This window comes from Melozone crissalis, unplaced genomic scaffold (genome assembly GCF_028551555.1).
Source record: "Melozone crissalis strain CALT ecotype California unplaced genomic scaffold, PUWL_Pcris_2 ptg000004l_1, whole genome shotgun sequence".
Lineage (NCBI taxonomy): Eukaryota > Metazoa > Chordata > Aves > Passeriformes > Passerellidae > Melozone > Melozone crissalis.
Genome location: NW_026535782.1, coordinates 27,519,494 through 27,538,782, shown reverse-complemented (window position 1 = coordinate 27,538,782; position 19,289 = coordinate 27,519,494). Strand labels below are relative to the sequence as shown.

The following is a 19,289-nucleotide window of genomic DNA, read 5'->3' as shown; positions in this document are numbered from 1 at the left end:
TCAGAAAGGAGCACAGGAAGTCTGAGACAGGTACAGATACACTCCTGAAAATGGGAAAGCTAGCTAAGAGAGCAGCTGGAGGGAAATATTTTAGATGTAGAGTACTTGTGGGTTTTTTTTTGTGGATCCTACAAAAGCCAGATTCTAATTTACATCTTTTTGTCACCATCTATAAGTGTTATGTACTAACACTTCCCCTTTTTTTCAAATACAGAGACCGGAACTGAGGAACAGGAATTGACATTGAAGACTGAAACTGGGTTTGGGCCAAGTGGACTTCATAAATCAGTTCAGATCAATGTTCCCTCAATCTCTCACACTGTGTTCACCCTCAAAATTAAGCCTTCTTTTTGTTAATGACAAACTCAGAGAAACCTGTCTGACTCTTGTTTCTACAAGCACTGCTGTATGGGGCTTCTTCAGAAAATAGGCTGATAGAAAAAACCAGCAAAAATACCTCTATTTTTGCCTCAGGATTCTTAGTTGGAGGGACACAGAAGAAAGCAAACAAGACAAAGCCCAAACCCAATGAAATAGGCTTTCTGCCTTGCTTACTAGCAGGAATTAGTCTAGCTCCTGTTGCTGAGAGGGATCCTGCACCTAGTGCCAGAACTAGGGTTGCTGTGCTGGGGTTCAAAATGCTTCTGTAAACCTGCACAGTGGGACTTTTGTGCACCCCAATGCTCAGGTTCCTGGGGTCCTGACTTGCAGGGGAAGAGGAAAAGGATCTGAAGCAGATACTCAAAGGGAGAAAATGTTGGCAGATTCCTTATCCTTCCTCTCCTGGGATAAAGCAGACTCATCCCTTCACGCTGGTTGAACATCTGAAGTGGAAGTGTGAACACAACTGAATGAGTGCTGACAGCAAACATTAGTCAGTGAGAGAGTGAACCCTGCAACGCAAAGGATTGAGAAATGCAATCATCTCAACTTCCTCTTAAAAGCAGGTCTGTAAAATATTTTTATGTTCACCTCTCAAAACTAACTTCTGCTTCATTATTTACTTTTGAGGCGTAGGACAAGTCATAGGATTATTAAAAGAAGTACCAATCACAAGACACAGTAAGAACCTGGAGACTTGGTGGTAACAACTGGTAGTGTTCCCTAATGCTTGGTTAATATTTACCTGTGATAAAGCAACTATTTAAGCAAATGTGGATGACTTGGTCTTAACATTTGCTTTCAGGGGCAGAGCACGGAGTATTTGACGTGCTTTGAGAAGTTTTCTGAAGACACAAGAACAACTTTTATATCGAGGTCAAACTCTTAGGAAAGCTTCTTTTGCAGCACTTGTTTTTGTCTCAGCTTGTTGAAAATGGCGGGTGTAAGCAAATGCATGAAGTACTCCATGTTCATCTTCAACTTTTTCTTTTGGGTAAGTTAGTGTTTAAACTGTTATTAATGATGTAGGAAATGTGTTCCCCATTATCTGAATGCTGCAGTTAGAGAAATTGTAAAGAAAATAGAGCATAAGTGGAACCAGAGTATGATTCTAAATCAGGGAGGGGAGAATGTATTTAACTTTTGCCTTCCCTTTGTCTTTTTCCATCTAAACACCTTTCCCTCTGCCTTTAAAAGTAGACAAGATACAAATGTGTCTCCCTGTTCATCTTGTGCCCCTCATGACAAGGGACATTACTCATCTCAGTCAGAAGATAACAGACTCTGCAATAACAATGCACAGTTGTTTTCCTTTTATTGTTGTTTGCATGCAAGATCCTGAAAATGCAGTTGCAATAGAAAATATGGAAAACTTACTTGAATTTTTAGCCTCCTAATTGATAAATGGTTTTCATAGCCTTCTTTGTGGTTCTTTGCTTTACATTTAGTGCATAATTAGTTTCTGATGGTGGGCAGTAAATGTTTCTAAGAATGTGTGTGCTGGCAGTACTGCCCCAGCTGTACCAAGGCTGATACAGCACAGCAGGCAGGTTTCTAGGTGTTATTTAAACCGCATTTGTCTGCTTACCACATCTCAGCTGGGTTGCAAGAATTTCATGTCTTGAAAGCTCTGGAAAGGTTTGAGTTAAAGAACACTTCTGTCATGCTTTAGCCTCACAGTCAGATTTCCTGACAGAGCTTTGTCAGGTTCACCAGGGGTTCACTGAAACCAGAAGTGGAACTCCTAGCCATATTATGGGCTTTGCCTCGAGGGATTTTTTTCAAGTGTAAAGGTGATACCATTCAAAAGGGACCACAAACAGTAGCCTTGGAAAATTTGTGGCTAGCCCAAATTCTTTGATTGCTTATGGACCTCACAAAGAAATTCCTGACAGACCAGTGATGGTTTGGACTGTCTCCTCCAGTTCCTTCCTTCAGTTTGATGAAGGCAGATTGAAGGTTTTTGACATTTGTGTTGGAGTTTTTATGCAACAGTATTTACAGGAATCTGTAAGTTTCTGAATTTGACTTCCTGTTCCTCAGGAAGTTTTTTCCTGTTTTTGGGGGTTTGACCCCCACCAGCAATGAAGTACCACACAGAAACTCACTCACTCCCCCACCAGCAGGATTGGAGAGAGAATTGAAGGCATAAAAGCTGGAAAATTCTTGAGTTTACATATAGACAGTTTAATAGGGAAAGCAAAAGCCATTAATGGAAACAAAACAAAACAAATAGTTAATTTCCTGCTTCACATGGGCAGGCAGGTATTCAGCTATCTCCATGGGGGCAGGTCCTTGTTATGTGAAGTGTTTACTTGTGAACACAAATTCTATGACTCCAAACGTCCTTTCTCCATCTTTCTGCCAGCTTTATCTACTGAGCATGATGTCAAATGGTCTGGAACATCCCTTTGGTCAGCTGGGGTCACCTATCCTGGCTGTGTCTCCTCCCAACCTCCCATGCACCCTCAGTCTCCTCTCCAGAGTAGCAGTATGAAAGGAGAAAGAAAACTTGATGTAAGCCCTGCGCAGCAATAGCAGAAACTTCTCTATATTATCAACCCTGTGTTCAGCACAAATCCAAAACACAGCCCTATACCAGCCACTGTGAAGAAAGTTACCCCAGCCAAAACCAGCACACCTGTTCACATTCATCTGTGTTTACTGTGAGCTAAAACATGGACAAATGTCTTAGACTAGCATGAGGAAAGCTCCAAACTACTTCTAGAATGAACATTGGACTAATGTCCTGTGCCTCCAGTGACAGTATGAATTTCCTAGGGAGAAAGAAGGGGTGGGATCCTGGGGAAGTCTTGAAACAAGCATGTGTGAAACAAACTTCCTCCTTTCTTTACACCAAAGTTGAAAAACCCATAATGTTTTCTAAGGAAGGAAATGCTGAGAGCATTCACTGTGCATGTGCCTGCCTCGATGGAACAGAGAAGGACAGGAATGCAACTGTAGTTAACTGTTTTAGGGAAGGTGTTTATCACTATTAAGAGAGGGAAGAATGAAACAGAGAAGGACAGGAATGCAGCTATAGTTAATTATTTTTAGGCAGATGTTTAGTTTAGCCTGATCAAGATAGGGAAGAACAGTATGGCCTGACAGAAATATAATGAAACGGAACTTTTTGGTTCACATTCCTGTCTCTAATTCATGGAAATCACCAAACCGCAACAGTAAGGTTGAGGGAACAGAGATGACTTTACAGCCACTCATTCCACAGCTGCTCTCTCTACTACTAAGACAATTGAGAAGTGGAAAGTTACTGATACTGGGAAATGAAGGTGACTTTAACCTAAAGAGATAAGAATGACTGTTGTGAATTTACCTGGTGTTCTCATTTTACACCCTTTGCAATCTCTCAGGGAGTGTCCTCTCTTAAAAGACTCAGGAATGAGCTTTCTAGGCTTCTGATGACATTTTCTAAGCAGCTCATGCAGCATCACACTAAGTGTGTAAGCCCTGGAACAGTCCAAGATAGCTCTGGAAATTGACTATGGATGGCTTCACTACATGATGCATGTCCCCCGGGCATCTTCATGCCCATGAGCCCCATGCTGGGTTCCAGCACACAAATAGTGCTTTTCATCTTCCCAGTTAGCTGACGGACAGCAGACTGGTTTTTGAAGATCTGTGCGTGTGACCTGGGTGCCTACATGGACTGTTAGAAAATATATGGAGTTTCTAACAGTCCTTAAATTAATCCTTGTCAGTTTTGTGCATTAAACCTAACACATGTCAGATTTTTCTTCTTTCCCTTCTTTGGAGTTTGCAGGATATCTAGTCTCACCTGTTGTCCTCATTGCGCCAACTTCTGCTCCTCCACATCATGCAAAACTGGAGGATTAGCTATTTTTTTCACTGATTACTGACATCTGATGCTTGTTTGAAGCAACATGGTTGGTGACAGAGATCTTTGATCAGCTGTTAATACCAGACTTGCTGGTATTAGCAAGTCCCACCAGACTTGATGGGACTTGCAGTCCCATCTACAAAGTGGCCCCTTCCCTGAACCTTAATGTGAACATCTCAGTCCCTGAAGTAGCAAGACAAGCTGAGCAGGTTTGCTGAGCCAGAGGCCACATTCTCTGTAGGACCTGCCTAGAATTGTCATTTCAGGTGTCTCAAGGAAATATGCCAGTCAAATATTTTCTTTAACAAAAGCAACCTTCTGTTGTTGCAAAAGTTCCTCCTGATACACTTGAACTTACTGTTTGAAAAGGGTGTGCCAGTGGAGGAAATCTCCCACGAATTTGGTATTTGTGTGTATGAGAATTGCAGAGTCTTAATATACTGTTTGTTCAGCACTATGTCAGGCTCATCTGAGGTAGTATTGATTTAACCCACTGAGCTGTATTTCCATCTCACACCAAATTTGAAAGCTTGAGAAGGACCAACCAAATGTGAGGGACAGCAGTATTCTTGCAGCTCAATTTATGAGACTGAGATAAGATCACTGATCCTTTATCAAGGATTGTGGCAAAAATAAGATAGCCATCTAATTTTGGGAAAATGGGTGAAGACATTTTTAAAGAAGCTAATTTTATTCCATCAGAAAACACTAGCAGTTCATTAAAAATGAAATTTCCTGGAATGAAAGTTTATTTAATTGAAATTTTATTTTAAGAATACTTTAAGATGGAGTATTGCAGCAAACTTGACATGTTCAACTTGGACTCCTTGGGAACAGGCCATTTTTATTTGCTATTTCAAAACTTTTCTTTATGTGTTTTTGTACACTTTGCATATTATGAAAATAACTAGAAACAAACGATTATGATTTTACTGAAATGTAGCATTTTTTTATCAACCTAAACCAACTCTATTTTAAAAATTAAAATATGTACACATCTTACTAAATTTTTGATTTATAGACAGCGTTTTTATTTTTACATTGAGAAAATATTGTAGTATTCCCATTTGATTGATGTGTTCCTGTACATTTAGCTAAATTTGCTTCTACTACTCTGCTGTATTGTAATGGGAGGTCCTATGTAACAAAAAAACTCTCTTTGGATTTGTAGCAATAGATGCTTCAGTGGAAACTTTCACATTAGCAAGCCCACGTTATCTAGTGAATAGCCACATCACTCACACAGTGCTGCTGAACAAGACTGAAATGTACAATCATATGATATACCATCAGTTTCTAGGAAAATTCAGCAGGATTCAGAAGGTTTCAGTGGGAAGTTCTAGCTTAATTTGATAATATGTTATAGCTGTCATTGATTGTACAACTTTTTTTTTCATGTTTAAAATGTACTTATAGGAACTTTACTTAGAGCAGGAAAATGTGTGGTACCCATGTCTGAGTGCTGACCCTATTCCATATTCAATGATCTGCTGAGGTCATTAATGTCTTTGATACTGAATATTATATGAAAACTTCTGTGGGAAAAGTTTTTTTAAAGAAAAAATATCTAAACCATGTAAAAAAGAACTATTTTAATTTCAATAGTCCCACTCTTCAAGGGAAATTCATAGCAACATTTCAGGGCCATTTATGACTTGAGTATTAGCGGCACATGGAGATAATTATAAATCTGACTAGTCCCTGGTCCTCAGTGAGGTCTCTCTCTTACCAGTCATCTCAGTAGGCACAATCCTCACACCTGAGTAGCCTCTTGGTTACCTATGTCCAACAGCTAATAAAGAGGAATTCTGTGTGAGATTAATCAACAACAAGGTTAGGAATAGACTGACTGGCACACAGGGGAACAGTACCTCATTGATTGATGAAATAACACCACTAGAAATGAAGGAATGTATCTGGACCTGTGATTCATCTTTCCTGGCTTCAACATCTTAAGGAAAGTCATGCTGGTCAAACATTCCCATGTACAAGCTCAAGTTGTACTTGTCTGTTTTCTGTAAAATTGTAATGGGAACATATACTCTAGGCCTTTTATGAGACCTGTTCTAAGGATTGGATTGCTGCATTTGAATCAGCAAAAAGAATTTATTTAAAACTTTTCCTGTTAGGGTTACCATGGAGAATGTCTCCAGATATGTGTCCTGAATAAGGCTAGAAACAGCAGATAGGCAAACATCCCTTATCAAATCTCATGTTTCCATTATTCAAGAAACAACATTCTTTACAGACACGTTTTATAGTTACAATAGCAATTTATATTTCTCTCTCATCTGACGGAATTTCTGTGTGCTTCCCAAACACATGTATAAATCATCATGTAAATGCTTAGTCCTCTGGGGTGGAAACATCAGGGATTTGGTGCATACCTGAAGATTTAACTACACTTACAAATTTTCCTGGAAATGAATCAATATTCTCTGCTCCAGGAATTCGTGTTTCTTTTGCTTTGCCAAACAAGTGATTTCAGAAGTTTGGACAGCATATGGCGCAATTTGGATACTGAATGTTAGTAAAAAAGTTGCTGACCTTTCTAACTTGTCTTTTTTTTCTCCCACAGGTGTGTGGTTGTATTATTTTGGGATTCTCTATATGGATACGTGTTAGCAGTGCTCAGCAGGTAAATGCATGCAGCCATAACAGCACCATGTGAAATATGGAAACTACTGCATATACTTTAATTTCCCATCTTCATTTCCACAAATTTTCAATGTTTTTGTTGAGGTGGTTTGTGTGGGTGAAGAGGAATGCATTTTACGATGTTAAGATGAAACATCATGGTGCAGGTAGTCAGATAAAGAGATCGATGCAAGCAGAGATACGTGACTATGAGAAGTAGCTGCCAGTGTTATTATGTAGTTCCCTGCAAATGCACGCAGATTTCTGTTTGAAAATGTGTCTCTCACCTCTAGTGAAAAATAATTATGCTTTTGTTAATGATTTTGGTGTTAGAATAATGTGGAGATGTGTAGATCATAGTCTTTTCCATGTTTTTCCCTCTTAGAATAGCATAGTCATATCTATTCCTAGGGTTACTTCTTATGTTTATGGGGAATAATTTTATCTTTCTCACTATGTTCAATAACACAATTCTCATTTCCCCAGTAACTGAAACTTTGAAAGGGAGAAAGGAGTTTTCTGTTCAATTTTCAATAGCTCTTTAGAAACACCTTATCCTTTTCTTCTCATATTTACATACAAAGAGTTTTAAACACCCAAGAATCTAGGATTCCAATGTCCTAAAACTCCTCCTGGAGGGTAGAAAAAAGACCCTGAGTTGCCCTCATGGATTTTTTGTATGGGTTGTTAAATAATTTCCGATATTATTACTTTTATTTTCTGCAAAGCTAGGGAAAATAGAATTTTGAGGAGCTCTTAATTCTGCAGACATGCAGCAGAGGTTGGTCCTGTTCTTTCAAAGACCCCATGGTCCTGTGGACCCTTTTGCCCAGTGAGTGCTATTGGCACTGACTCTAAGGTTTAAGCAGTACCTTCTTTCAAATAAATTTGGGACATAGAAATGCAAATTAATTTGAAAGCTTAATTTGCATTCTTCTATTTCTAAAAAGACTTCTTGGTTAGAGAAGTGAAAAACAACCAGGTGTCACACAGAAGCATATTTTTTTCAGCTTTCAGATTGAGCCTTTAGTATAGATTACATTGCAATTCTTCAGATGACTCCCCTGTTGCTGTAGCACAGTCTGTCAGTTATGAAAACAACTTTAAACCATATTTTTATTTTCCCAGCTGGAAATAAAAATATGGTCAAGGTAAGAGATAGCTTTGTACATTCCCTGACATTTGGCTGATGGCACTTTACCCTTCGCCAGTCCCAGGTGTCTCATGTCTGGCACAGCATGGATGCAAGAGAACTTGGTTCAAGATGACACCATGTCATTGGGTAAACAGGTCAGGGTGGAGAGCTCTGCCATTCTCTTCTCTGGAAGAGGAAGAATCACAGCTTTCACTCTTCAATCAACATTTTACTAAAAGCTAAAACTGCCATACTTAACACTGAACAGTCTCTGGTATGATGGCTCAAATGATGCAATGGAGCTTGGAAAACCAAAACCACTACCAAATCTTATTTTTTAAGAGATTTCCTATTCAGAAAAGAATATTTAAATGTGTGTCAAATTACTTTCCTGAAGCAACACTTAGTATTCTCCAAAAACCTATGAATTAAGAGCCAGGACCAAAATTGAAAGCATTTTCTCACATTTTACCTCCAGGCATGCAAAGTTCCCATTCAAAACCAATGTATGTTTCGCCTCAGTAATAATTGAGCAGACCATAAGGATTTGGCTGTAGATGAATAGAGCTTTCTAAGAATAAATAACAGCAGGTTCAGTCCAACTTGGAAAGGGAAAGAACAACACATTCTTCAAATTATACTTGTCTATATACCTTTGCAATTTCCATCAGAAGATAAATGTGACAACTTCCAGACATTTTTGCTAATCTTGGCACCAGTATCACTGGAAAATATTCTTTGAACATTTTTCTCTCTTTAGGCCTTTGGCCTTAGTTAGTCCTGTGGGAACTGAATAATTTGATATTTAATAATATTGAGGTATATGAATTGTTTAGTTGAATGCCCCACACATCAAAATAAAGTTCTCATCTCTGAGGATAATATTAGAGATCAAGCCTGGGAGAAAACAACAAAAGAAAGGAAAAAAAAATCTGCCTTGGAAAGTACATCTAACTATTTCTCAAATATATGCAGCATCACTCTGAGAAGTATTCTCACAGGAACAGTCATAGAGTATGTTCCTGGTCTCCTAATGACAAACAGAGATTTTTTTCTTTAACATTGGGTTAATGTAGGAGAGGTTTTGAGGTAATCAAGTCTCCTACTTCCAGTAAAAAGCAAAGATTCATTGACTGAAAACCAACTAAAAAGCCACTTTAAAGACAGAAGATCTATATTTATTCAATTACTCTGTAAAGTTGATTTTCATCTTCTGCAGAAACAAAGGTTGTGAAAAACCAGATATTATAAAGTTCTCCACCACAACATTTGTGAAGGGAGCATTAGAGCTTTGTTTATTTGTGGATCACAATTTCTCCATAGTTGCTACTCAGTATATTTATCAGTTACAAAATAATTATCTTCTTTTGGGGAATACAGATGCTTTTAGGAGGACCCTCTTGCAGCTGAAAGATTTTCATCTCTCTTTCCAGGGGGTAGACAGCAGCCTGCTTGGAGGAGTTAATCTCCTGATAGCCGTAGGTGCCATCATCATGATCCTGGGGTTCCTCGGGTGCTGCGGCGCTGTCAAGGAGAGCCGGTGCATGCTGATGCTGGTAGGAAGGAAAAGCATCTCTCTGCCTTTAACAGGCCACAGCTGCAAATGATGGATGGAGTCTTTGCAAGTAGCGTCAAATGAGGATGGGCATCTTTTAATTTAACCAAAAGCATGATTATAATCCTGTGTTTTCTTTGCTCGCCTTGAGTTTGGACCCCTTCTAAATTCTGTTGTGATAAAAATTGTGGTTGGTCTCATCAGCAAAAAGACAGGGTCCAGAGAGACTTGAGCGTGTTACTCACTAGCTTTTTTCCAATCCAGCCATCATCAAAGTTCCCTCCATCAGCTTTCACCCATGACCTATTCTACTTAATTTTCTAAATTCCCAGCCCTTTCTTTGCTGGTTCACCTGGAATGTCCTCCCTGTCCTCCTGCCCAACTCTCACCTACACACTGTTACCATGACAGTGCTCTGGTGTGTGCCTTGCTTTGATCCCCAGCTGTTCTGATCACTGGTACGCTGTCTTGAGCACCAGTTTTTCTTATAATCAAAGAAGAAATAGTTGGAGCAGCTCTGACTGGAAAATCATTCTACCTACATGGTTATTCAAGCACCTGAAAGATAAATATTAACTTAAAAGAAATTATATCACCTAGGTCAGAAGTAATACAGTTTTCTACTCCTTTTGTTTTTCCCCAGTTTTTTATTGCACTGCTTCTGATACTGATTCTTCAAGTGGCAGCAGGTGTTTTAGGAGCAGTGTACAAACCTCAGGTACAGTATTATTCTATATTTTCATTGATGTCTTCATATAGTTTTATTTCTTCTCAAAAAATTAGTAATATATTTTAACTTGCAGGTTGAAGAAGTCTTTAGCCTTACTCTGAGCGAAGGTGTGAATGCACTGCAAAGTACTACAGGAGAATATAAAGAGTATCAGGAAGAGTTCCAGAAGCTGGAGAAAATGGTAATTAAGCAGTAACAAAACATAGGGGTTGTTGCTATTTGTCTCATCTTTGGTATCTGTCTTTGCTTCATTTTATGACTACTCTGCTGCAGATTTGAATTTTGTTCCCTGGAGTGGGAAAGGGTCTGACTTAAAGGCAAGATGAAACACCACAGAAGGGACTTCTGTTCTCTTGATAGGACAGGGTCTTCCTTGATGATTTCTTTGTGCAATAGTGCTGCCTATAAGAGCAATGAAGCAAGGACACACAACATGCAAGTAAGACCAACATTTAGGTAAACTCTTTTGGGAGAGGACTGCGCGGCCCTTTCTTACAGCTTTCCCTTCTGAAGGAACATTGATCTTTCACCATACCCCATATAAGAACTCTCCAGTACTTTTAAGGAAACTACCCAGGGGATTAGGAAAACATCAGGAGTGTATTTAATTTGGAATATCCTACTGCTATGAAGTCATTAAATGCCACACTTCACTGTGTTAGAAGAGGAAAGGAAATAGGATGAGAAGTTTATTTTTATTGTGTTTGCCCTTTTCCTGGTGCCCCCATCCCGCAAGACCCCAGATGGCAGATGCTTAGTGTGAGCTTGCTCCTGGGTATCTCACAGAGAACACCCTGGAATCTCATTGATGACATTGACATCACACACCCCTCCCCTCCCACAGGCACAGCAGGCCTCCTGCTCTGGTTTTTTAGTCCCTAATGGATGATTGCTTTTATGGATTGATATAAAGTTAATTTTTATGTTTTTAAAGACTGCTGTATGAAAGAAAACCAAACAAGGAACAATATTTAGGTCTCTTATGTTACTTCCACTTCTCCTTCCCCATTCCATCTCCAGCCTTGTCCTCTGCTTCTGAGACAGCTTATTTCTTCTGATATAATAAGCCCTCTGGAGAGATGAGCAAAATGAAAAATCCCCTAATTACTGCATTAATTTTTAAAAGTAACAGGACTGCTCTATTATGTCCCACAGCTTTTGCTTTTATACAAAATTATGTGAACATTTCCAGCTGCTTTTTAATAGAGGGAGGACCTCAAACCCAAGTTTGCGCCTCTGAGCTTTAGTGGTTTGAAAATAGTGGAACATGAAGTGAAACTGCACCTGGTTTAGGTTTCACAAACCCCAAACGGAGCCTTGGTCTCCTCAGTCCATTTCCAATTTAAAGAGATAACCATCATTCAAAGAGGTTTTTTTTATAGATTTCAGAGTTTTATGTGCTTGAATTTCACATTTCTATCATGGCTTTTCAAGATGTGAAATGTGGATGTTACTGGAGCTGGCAACTTATCTTCTTCAAATACAACATACAGAAGAAGGCTTGATTTTAAAAAAATAGTATACCTAGGGTTCTAGTTCCGTTGTAGCACTGATAATTACTAGCTTTATAGTATGTTAATGTTTTTTGAGCATCTTATACTGAAAATCTGGTCTTTTTTTCTCCTATCTCTTCTTTAAAAAAATCAAACAACTGTATGCACTTACATTCATGGTATAAAAATGTAAAGGGTATTTGAGACGTATCAATTTGGGACAACTTCCACATTGAAAAAGGTGAAATAAAATTTGTTTTTTGTTGTTCCTATCAGCTCCCTCACCTGCTCTCTTTAAACTGAAAATCACCTATTTTTTAACTCTTCTCCACATTTACTCCTTTCTTGCAGTACCAATGTTGTGGATTGAGGGATGGACCTAAAGACTGGGGACAAAATTTTGACAAACAAACAGACATCTGTCGATGTGAAGTAGAGAAGCCATCATCATCAGACCTCTGCACCACCTATAAAGGCAGATTCGTCTATAAAAAAGTGAGAAAATATTCACTCCTCTTTCCAAAGCGCCAAGTTTTAACCCAAGGTTATCTCTGGTGACTGGCCTGGTCAGGAGTTCTGTATCTTTCTGAAAAGGCAAAGTTTTGCTTTCTCTTTCTTAGCCAGAATTACCCCCATGTCATCTGCTAAGAAATGACTGTTCATAACTCTGCTCCTTCCTCTTCTTTGAGTTTAGGCCCTTAGCAATCTGTATGGGCTGTTGATGCAAATTATTGACTTTGGGGCCAGGGTATGACCCTGGGTCAGAGCTGCACATCAGCTACCCTTTGGCTCTCATTCCTCTCTCTGAAGGCTATGCTCCCATCCAGGCTCATTTTGCTAGTAGACATGTTGACTTTGAGACTTTCAAAATGCTAAGGTATATTGAAAATCAAACACATTAAATGCAATACCTTTGGGGTTTTATAATTCTTTAATTAAAAAATCCACACTGATTCTGCAGGATCTGCTGGAAAGAAACCTTACATTTTGTGGAATTCATGGCAGAATATTCAAAGAGTGATTTCTTACAACTACAGCCTTTTGAAAATTTTAATTAATGCAATAAGGCAAAATATCTGGTGACAGGCAAAAAGGAAGTACACTTAGAAGAGTACCATCTTACAGACAGTAGAGATCTCAAATAACAAATTTCATAGTTTGTTTGTCTCATTATAAGGAAATCTGGACTCTATGGATATGCAAAAAATATTTAAAAAGAAATGCACAAAATAATTGAATAACACAAAGTAATTGAAGTTTTAGAATGTTGGTGGTGAAAAATTTTTCCAGTATGCACCTAGCACTAAGCAGATTTTAGCAAATATCCATTCTGGTTGTATAATTCTCTAATTGCACAGCTCCTTAATCAGGTCCTGCCTGACCAGTAATTTCCTCCCCACATAGTGCCACAGAAGCAAATACTAAAATATTATTTTAAAGCAATGAAACAATCTGGTTAAGTAGAGGATACCATAATCCAATCTGGAAACAAGATGTGTACAAAGAGGGTGTTTTGGTCACACTTTAATGTCTTTTTGGCCTCAGGCAAGCCCTCAAAGGACACATGAGAAGCCATCTGTGAAATTACTGCAGGTGCAAGATATTGCTCATATGAACACACATTTCATGGTGATGTGAGATGCTAGTAGAGACACCCAACTCTTCTGATATGGGAAAAAATATTTGAAATCCAGTGCAGTTATGAGTCAGCTTAACTGAGAGATTTTTAGAAGAACTAGAAGACCCATGTGTTTATTGTGAGAGAGGATATATGGTGAAAAAATACAACTATATCTGGGAGGGAAGACAGTTGTAGTGTTGTTACAGTAATGTAATTTGGATGTATTTCAGCTGTACTTGGCTTTCCCTCCTGTTTGCAGAAGGAGGATTGTCAGTGCCTAGAGAAGATGTAGTCACTGTAAGAACAGACATATGCAAATATTCAAAAGGAGTGTGGCTCTGCACAGAACTTCAGCTGTACAATCATAGAATAGGCTGAGTCGGAAGGGACCCATCAGGATCACTGAGTCCAGTTCCTGGCCCTGCATATGACAGCCCCAAGAATCACATCATGTGCATGAAAGCATTGTCCAAATGCTTCTTGAACTCTGTCAGGTTTGGTGCTGTGATCACTGCCCTGGGGAGCCTGTTCCTATGCCCAGCCACGCTCTGGGTGAAGAACCTTTTCCTGATATCCAAGCTAAGTCTCCCCTGACTCAGCTTCATGATATTTCCTTCGGTCCTTTCACTGTTCATGAAAGTGGAGAGATCAGTACCTGCCCCTCTGCTTCTCCTCATGAGGATGCTGAAGACTCAAATGAGGTCTCCGCTCAGTCTCCTCTTCTCCAGGTTGAATAGAGCAAGTGTCCTCAGCCACTCCTCATATGCTTTCCCCTAAAGGCCCTTCACATGGCCCTGCTTTGGACAATCTCTAGTAGCTTTATAGCTTTCATGTGTTATGATGCCCAAACCTGCCCCCAGCACTCAAGGTCAAGCCATCCCAGTGCAGAGCAGAGCAGGACAATCCCCTCCCTTGCCCGGCTGTGATGCTGGACCTGATGCACCCCAGGACAGGGCTGGCTCTCCTGGCTGCCAGGGCACTACGGGCTCACATTCAGCTTGCCATGGACCAGGACCCCCAGGTCCCTTTTTGCAGGGCTGCTCTCAGGCATTTTGTTTCCAAGTCAAACCCCAACATAACCAGGATTGCAAAATCTGGCACCTGACCTTGTTAAACTTTATATGATTGGTGATTGCCCATCTCTCTGTTTTGCTCTATCTCTAGGGCCTCTTTTCCCTCAAGGAAGTCAACAGCTCCTCCTAGTTTAGTGTTGCTGGCAAACTTCCTTAGTATTCCTTTGAGTCCTGCATTCAACTGGTTAAGGAACGTGTTGAAGAGGATTGGACTGAGGATGGAGCCCTGCAGAATCCCACTACTAACTAGCCTCAGATTGATGTTACCTCACTTACTATAACCCCTTGTGCCTGACCCACGAGCCAGTTGCTCACCTAAGGCATAACATGGCCATATGCTGGACATTTTGTCCAGAAGGATACTGCGAGTGACAGCACAAAAATCTTTGCTGAAGTTCAAAAATTTTACATCTATTGGCTTTCCAAGACCATTAGGTGGGCTACCCTGTCATAGAAGGAGTCAAGTTCAACAGGCAGGACCCTGTTTCCCCTCATGAAGCCATGCTGGTTACTCTCTTCCTTCCAGCTCTAGCCTAAGACCACCAAACATTGGACAAAATTAATTTTGAAGATAGGTTTTATAACCAAATATTTTTAGTTAATCCCAAGTCTAATAATAAATCTTAAAGTTTCAAATCCAAACATTGGTGGGAAAAAAGCTTCCTCTCAGACATGGTCATGGCTGGCTGCATTGACTCTTTCCTAGCAGCAAATGATTATCAAATGGAAGTAAGAACAAACACTTCTTTCCTTGTTGACTGAAAATAAGGCAAACATTAGGCACTACAGATGTATGTCTTCCTTTAAAAGCTTGCTATGGTCAGCTACTAAATCTTCATACTTGGGAAGGCAAAGAGTTTTGCAGAGCATAAAGTACACATAGCTGTGTGTTTTGTGTTCATTAGCAACAAGCCAGAGTGAATTCAAATAGCCCTTTTTTAGCCCAGAGCTAAAGAGAAAGAGAGTTGGAGAGTTATTTTAGAAGATGCATTCCTATATTTTCCTATATATTCCTATTATTCCTATATCCTATAGGATAATATTGCTTACCTGTAATTAATAATTTTGTTTTCTTTTTCAGTCCTGTGGAGAAGTGATTATGCAACAAATTAAAGACAATCTGGTCATAGTTATGGGGATCGCCTTTGGACTGGCTGCTGTTGAGGTACACTGTTAAACTGTACACTTACTTTTAAACTTACTTACTGTTAAAACACTTAGTAGCTGACAAGCAATATGTTCTACTTGGAAATACATTGGGAATGGGATTAAAACACATGGCTTGCTCAATTAATAGACTAGGGAAAAGCACCTCTCACCTTAGCTATAACCTTACTGTTATTCATATAAACATATTTCATTAAAGTATGTGGCTGCTGAGCTGCAGACTTCAGGTGAGATCAGACCACCCTGCTGCCTGTATGAGGGTATCACATGGGAGATCTTCTTCAAAAAATTGCCAGTCCTGAAGCTGGGCTGTGTCTTGACACTGAGCCCTGTGTTCAGAGATGTGCGTGAATAAACAGCGCCAGAAGACGTGAGGAAGAATAGACAGATTTTTCCTCCTCTTTCTCATCTTTTCTTGAGGAAAAAGTAATGTCCTAATAAAACTTAGCCCCTAGAGTACATATTTTTATCATTAAGAAGTTTTGGTACAAAATTATAATTCGGAGGCATTAAAACTTTAAGCATCAAGATGATGCATGAATGTGCCTGAGCGCACCCATGTGATGCTCCATATATTCCTGTGTAAAAAAAAAAACCAGAATATGTGAACTGTTTTTCTTAATTTCCTCACCATACACTGAAGAATAACATGCAAGATTTTCTCTGAAGAGAGGAAGAAAAGAAGTAAGGCTATCCAGTCAGCTCGTTGATTTTGATTTGAATAGGAGAAAATGATAAAGAAACAGGGGATTTCATCATGATGCTTTCTTCAGTAATTTTTTTTTTTCTTTTCCCTCTTTCTCCTTGGTTTTCCTCCACCCTTGCTCTCCACTAGTGGATGTTTGAGGGAAAAACAGAAATGACAAACATTGCTGTGGAAAGTTCAGTTTGTTATTCAAAGCAAATACTTCTTAACATCATTGGCAGAGGATTGCTTCTCATGACAGAAGAGTGGGCAAGAGCCCCAGTCCAAAACTGTGTTTCCAGGAAAATAGTAATAAGTGGGGAGGAATTATGCAGCTGCAGCACTGGAGGTATAGAGGCCACCAACTTCTTACTCAGCACAGGCTTTCTGGTATTTAAGGAGCTATATGTAGACAGTCAGGTCTCTCACACATATTACTTTGAGGGAAAAATAGGTGAAATGCACTGCTATAATAATAGTCTTAAAATATAATTGAAGTGTAAACTTGCATCTGTATCCCTAAACAAATTATAAGTCACTTTGCTCTAGTTATTGCAGTTATGTGGGTTGTAGCCCTTAGTTCATTGGCCATCATTCTTTCCTGTTCTCCAGCTGGCATTTTCTGTGCTGGATGCCTTTCCCAGTCATAAAAGGATTAGAAGACAACATGAATAAACAATATGAGACTTAGCGCAAATTGTCAGATAGCAATCTACACTTGATAAACATTTAGCCTTTCCATATTAACTCAAGCAATTGCAAATTAAAGGCCACTTGCTTAACCACCTCTCTGCTCTAGGAAATCCCAGATAAAAAGAGGTGCTCTTCTCCCCTCTGCCTGCTTCATTATGCCACTTGTTACTGCTTTCAGTTCACCCTACTAGTGAAAATTATATAGATAAGAAGGGCCCAGTTTCATTTGGGTGCAAGTGCAAATGTGGGCATAGTATGTCAGGGAAGCCTTGTCAGTTTATTCCAGGTGTGAGGCCATCCCTTTGCCTTAGCTGTACCTCTGTCCTACATGTGCTCTTCTGTGCCTCTTCCTTAAGTAAATAAAGTATGTCAGTGTTTGTGGCTTCAAAGGTGTCAGCTGGGCGCTTTCCACTTTTGTGGAACACCTTCACAGACTGGTTAACTTTAAATTCAGAAGGAAGGTTTCTGATCTGAGCTCACCAGCTGTCTGCCACACGTCATGGAACATGTAACCCAGTAATTCCCAACACAGAAGGTGACTCTATTGAATTTTCTATTTCATGTAACAGTTTCTTCAGTGAATTCACTATTGTTTCTATCCCAAGTGCATTACTGATAAATATAAAATACTTGTTGCATGATCATTTGCAACTCAAAACAGGTAGGTTTATGGATGTATACCTGCATACAGTATACACATGGATATGTTTACTTGTATACATACACTTCACACATATGGTTACACAGAAGAGAGTGACAGTGGAAGAGAGATTTCAAAAGGAGACAACCATTAGAATACACAGTGAACATTCCTCTACCTTTATCAGAAAAGAAAATGCTCAATTTTTGTCCAGATTTCTTGAACTTCTCTGTAATTGCTGCTCCATTACAGCTAACAACTGCATTTTTAAATACATAGAGATACAGGGATCCTCATGCACAGAGGCAATCCATCTTTTAAACAAATGAAACCTCTCCACAATATCTGCAGTCTTACCTGTGGTATATACTGACTTCATTAAATGTCTCTATTCTGTAAGAGGCACATTGGAAAAAATCTTCTGCATGGCAGATTTAGCCTGCATGTAAATCCAAGACATTTGCAAACAAAATATTCCCATTGTGTATCAGTTGATTTCCAGAATTACCAAGTAATACCAGAAATATCTTTGTTTTCCAGATTCTTGGTTTGGTGTTTTCTATGACCCTCTACTGCCAGATCGGGAGAAAATGAAACTGTGAAAATGTCAGGATGATGTCACCAGTCAAATCAAGATCTTTCTAGAAAGAGGGCTAGAAATTTGGCTGGCCACATTCAGATAAATATATGCATGTCCCAGGCAGCTGTTCTGATGAAAATGGCAGCTCTTGTGCCCTTGGATGCTTAACAACTTACAAAATGACCTCTTTATATTTCATAAGACTTAATGATGTGAATATGATTTTTTATTTGCAATAAACATCTTTGTTTGTGTTTCTGAGGTGTTTATTTTGTCTGAAGACAGCAATTATGTCATGTTGAGAGTGAGTTCACCATGTGGTGTGCCCTCATGAGTGTTAAACCACCCACAGCAGAGTCACCATAAACAGCTGCAAACCATCATGCAACGGCTGACTGCTCCCGGGAACTCAGGTCCCTGGGAACCTCTGCTTGTGGAGTCGGGTGTCTTCATTAAGAGAGTCATGAGTTAGGGTTTTGTTACCTGTGGGAAGGGCAACTAACTTGGAACCAAGTAGGAAAGTCGCACTTCCTTTCAGGGATGTTTAAATCAGTATCTTGGTGGCTGAGATGGTTGCTCTTGGGCCCAAATGATACTTAGGTTGGATAAATGAGCTGGATTTAGTGGCATGTGTTTTGCAGATAAACATCAATGGTGAAATCCAAGCCCATGTGGAGGCAAGGCATGGACAGAAGTTGTGCAGGTAGGGCTTTGCCCAGAGCAGCTAAGGCGAGTGGGTGGACAAACACAACAGCAGCCATAAAAGCCTGCCTGCCTTTGGACTGACCAGTGCATGTGAGTGTTTGGGCCCTGAGGTACTGACAGCCCCGATTGTCCCTGCCCAGCCACCCCAGTTTCCCTGCACATTGCCCATGGCAAGGACACCACATCAGCGTCCTGCGCCAGTTGGTCCCTGCCCCACCAGTGTCACAGTAGGGCTGGTCTCCACCTCCCTGCCTGGTCATGGAGTCCCACCAAGCTGGGCCTGCCTCTTTATCCTGGTGTGGCCTCAGCCCAACCCCAGGAAGTGCGTGATGCCA

The 19,289-nt window shown here is 39.8% G+C and overlaps 1 protein-coding gene across 1 annotated transcript; it reads left to right on the top strand.

Moving 5' to 3' along the window:
* The first annotated feature begins 1,315 nt into the window (after nt 1-1,315).
* Nucleotides 1,316-18,263, top strand: TSPAN8 (tetraspanin 8). The gene is made up of 8 exons (XM_054280799.1): nt 1,316-1,375; nt 6,819-6,878; nt 9,446-9,568; nt 10,211-10,285; nt 10,371-10,478; nt 12,142-12,285; nt 15,566-15,649; nt 18,210-18,263. Exons 1-8 carry the CDS (start codon nt 1,316-1,318, stop codon nt 18,261-18,263), a joined length of 708 nt encoding a protein of 235 aa, XP_054136774.1.
* Nucleotides 18,264-19,289: the final 1,026 nt, after the last annotated feature.

Excerpts from the sequence above, each read along its gene's own strand:
- TSPAN8 (XM_054280799.1), top strand. The coding sequence starts at position 1,316 with ATGGCGGGTGTAAGCAAATGCATGAAGTACTCCATGTTCATCTTCAAC. Across the intron at positions 9,569-10,210 it reads GCCGGTGCATGCTGATGCTG|TTTTTTATTGCACTGCTTCT; the intron begins GTAGGAAGGAAA and ends GTTTTTCCCCAG. Across the intron at positions 15,650-18,209 it reads TTGGACTGGCTGCTGTTGAG|ATTCTTGGTTTGGTGTTTTC; the intron begins GTACACTGTTAA and ends TTTGTTTTCCAG.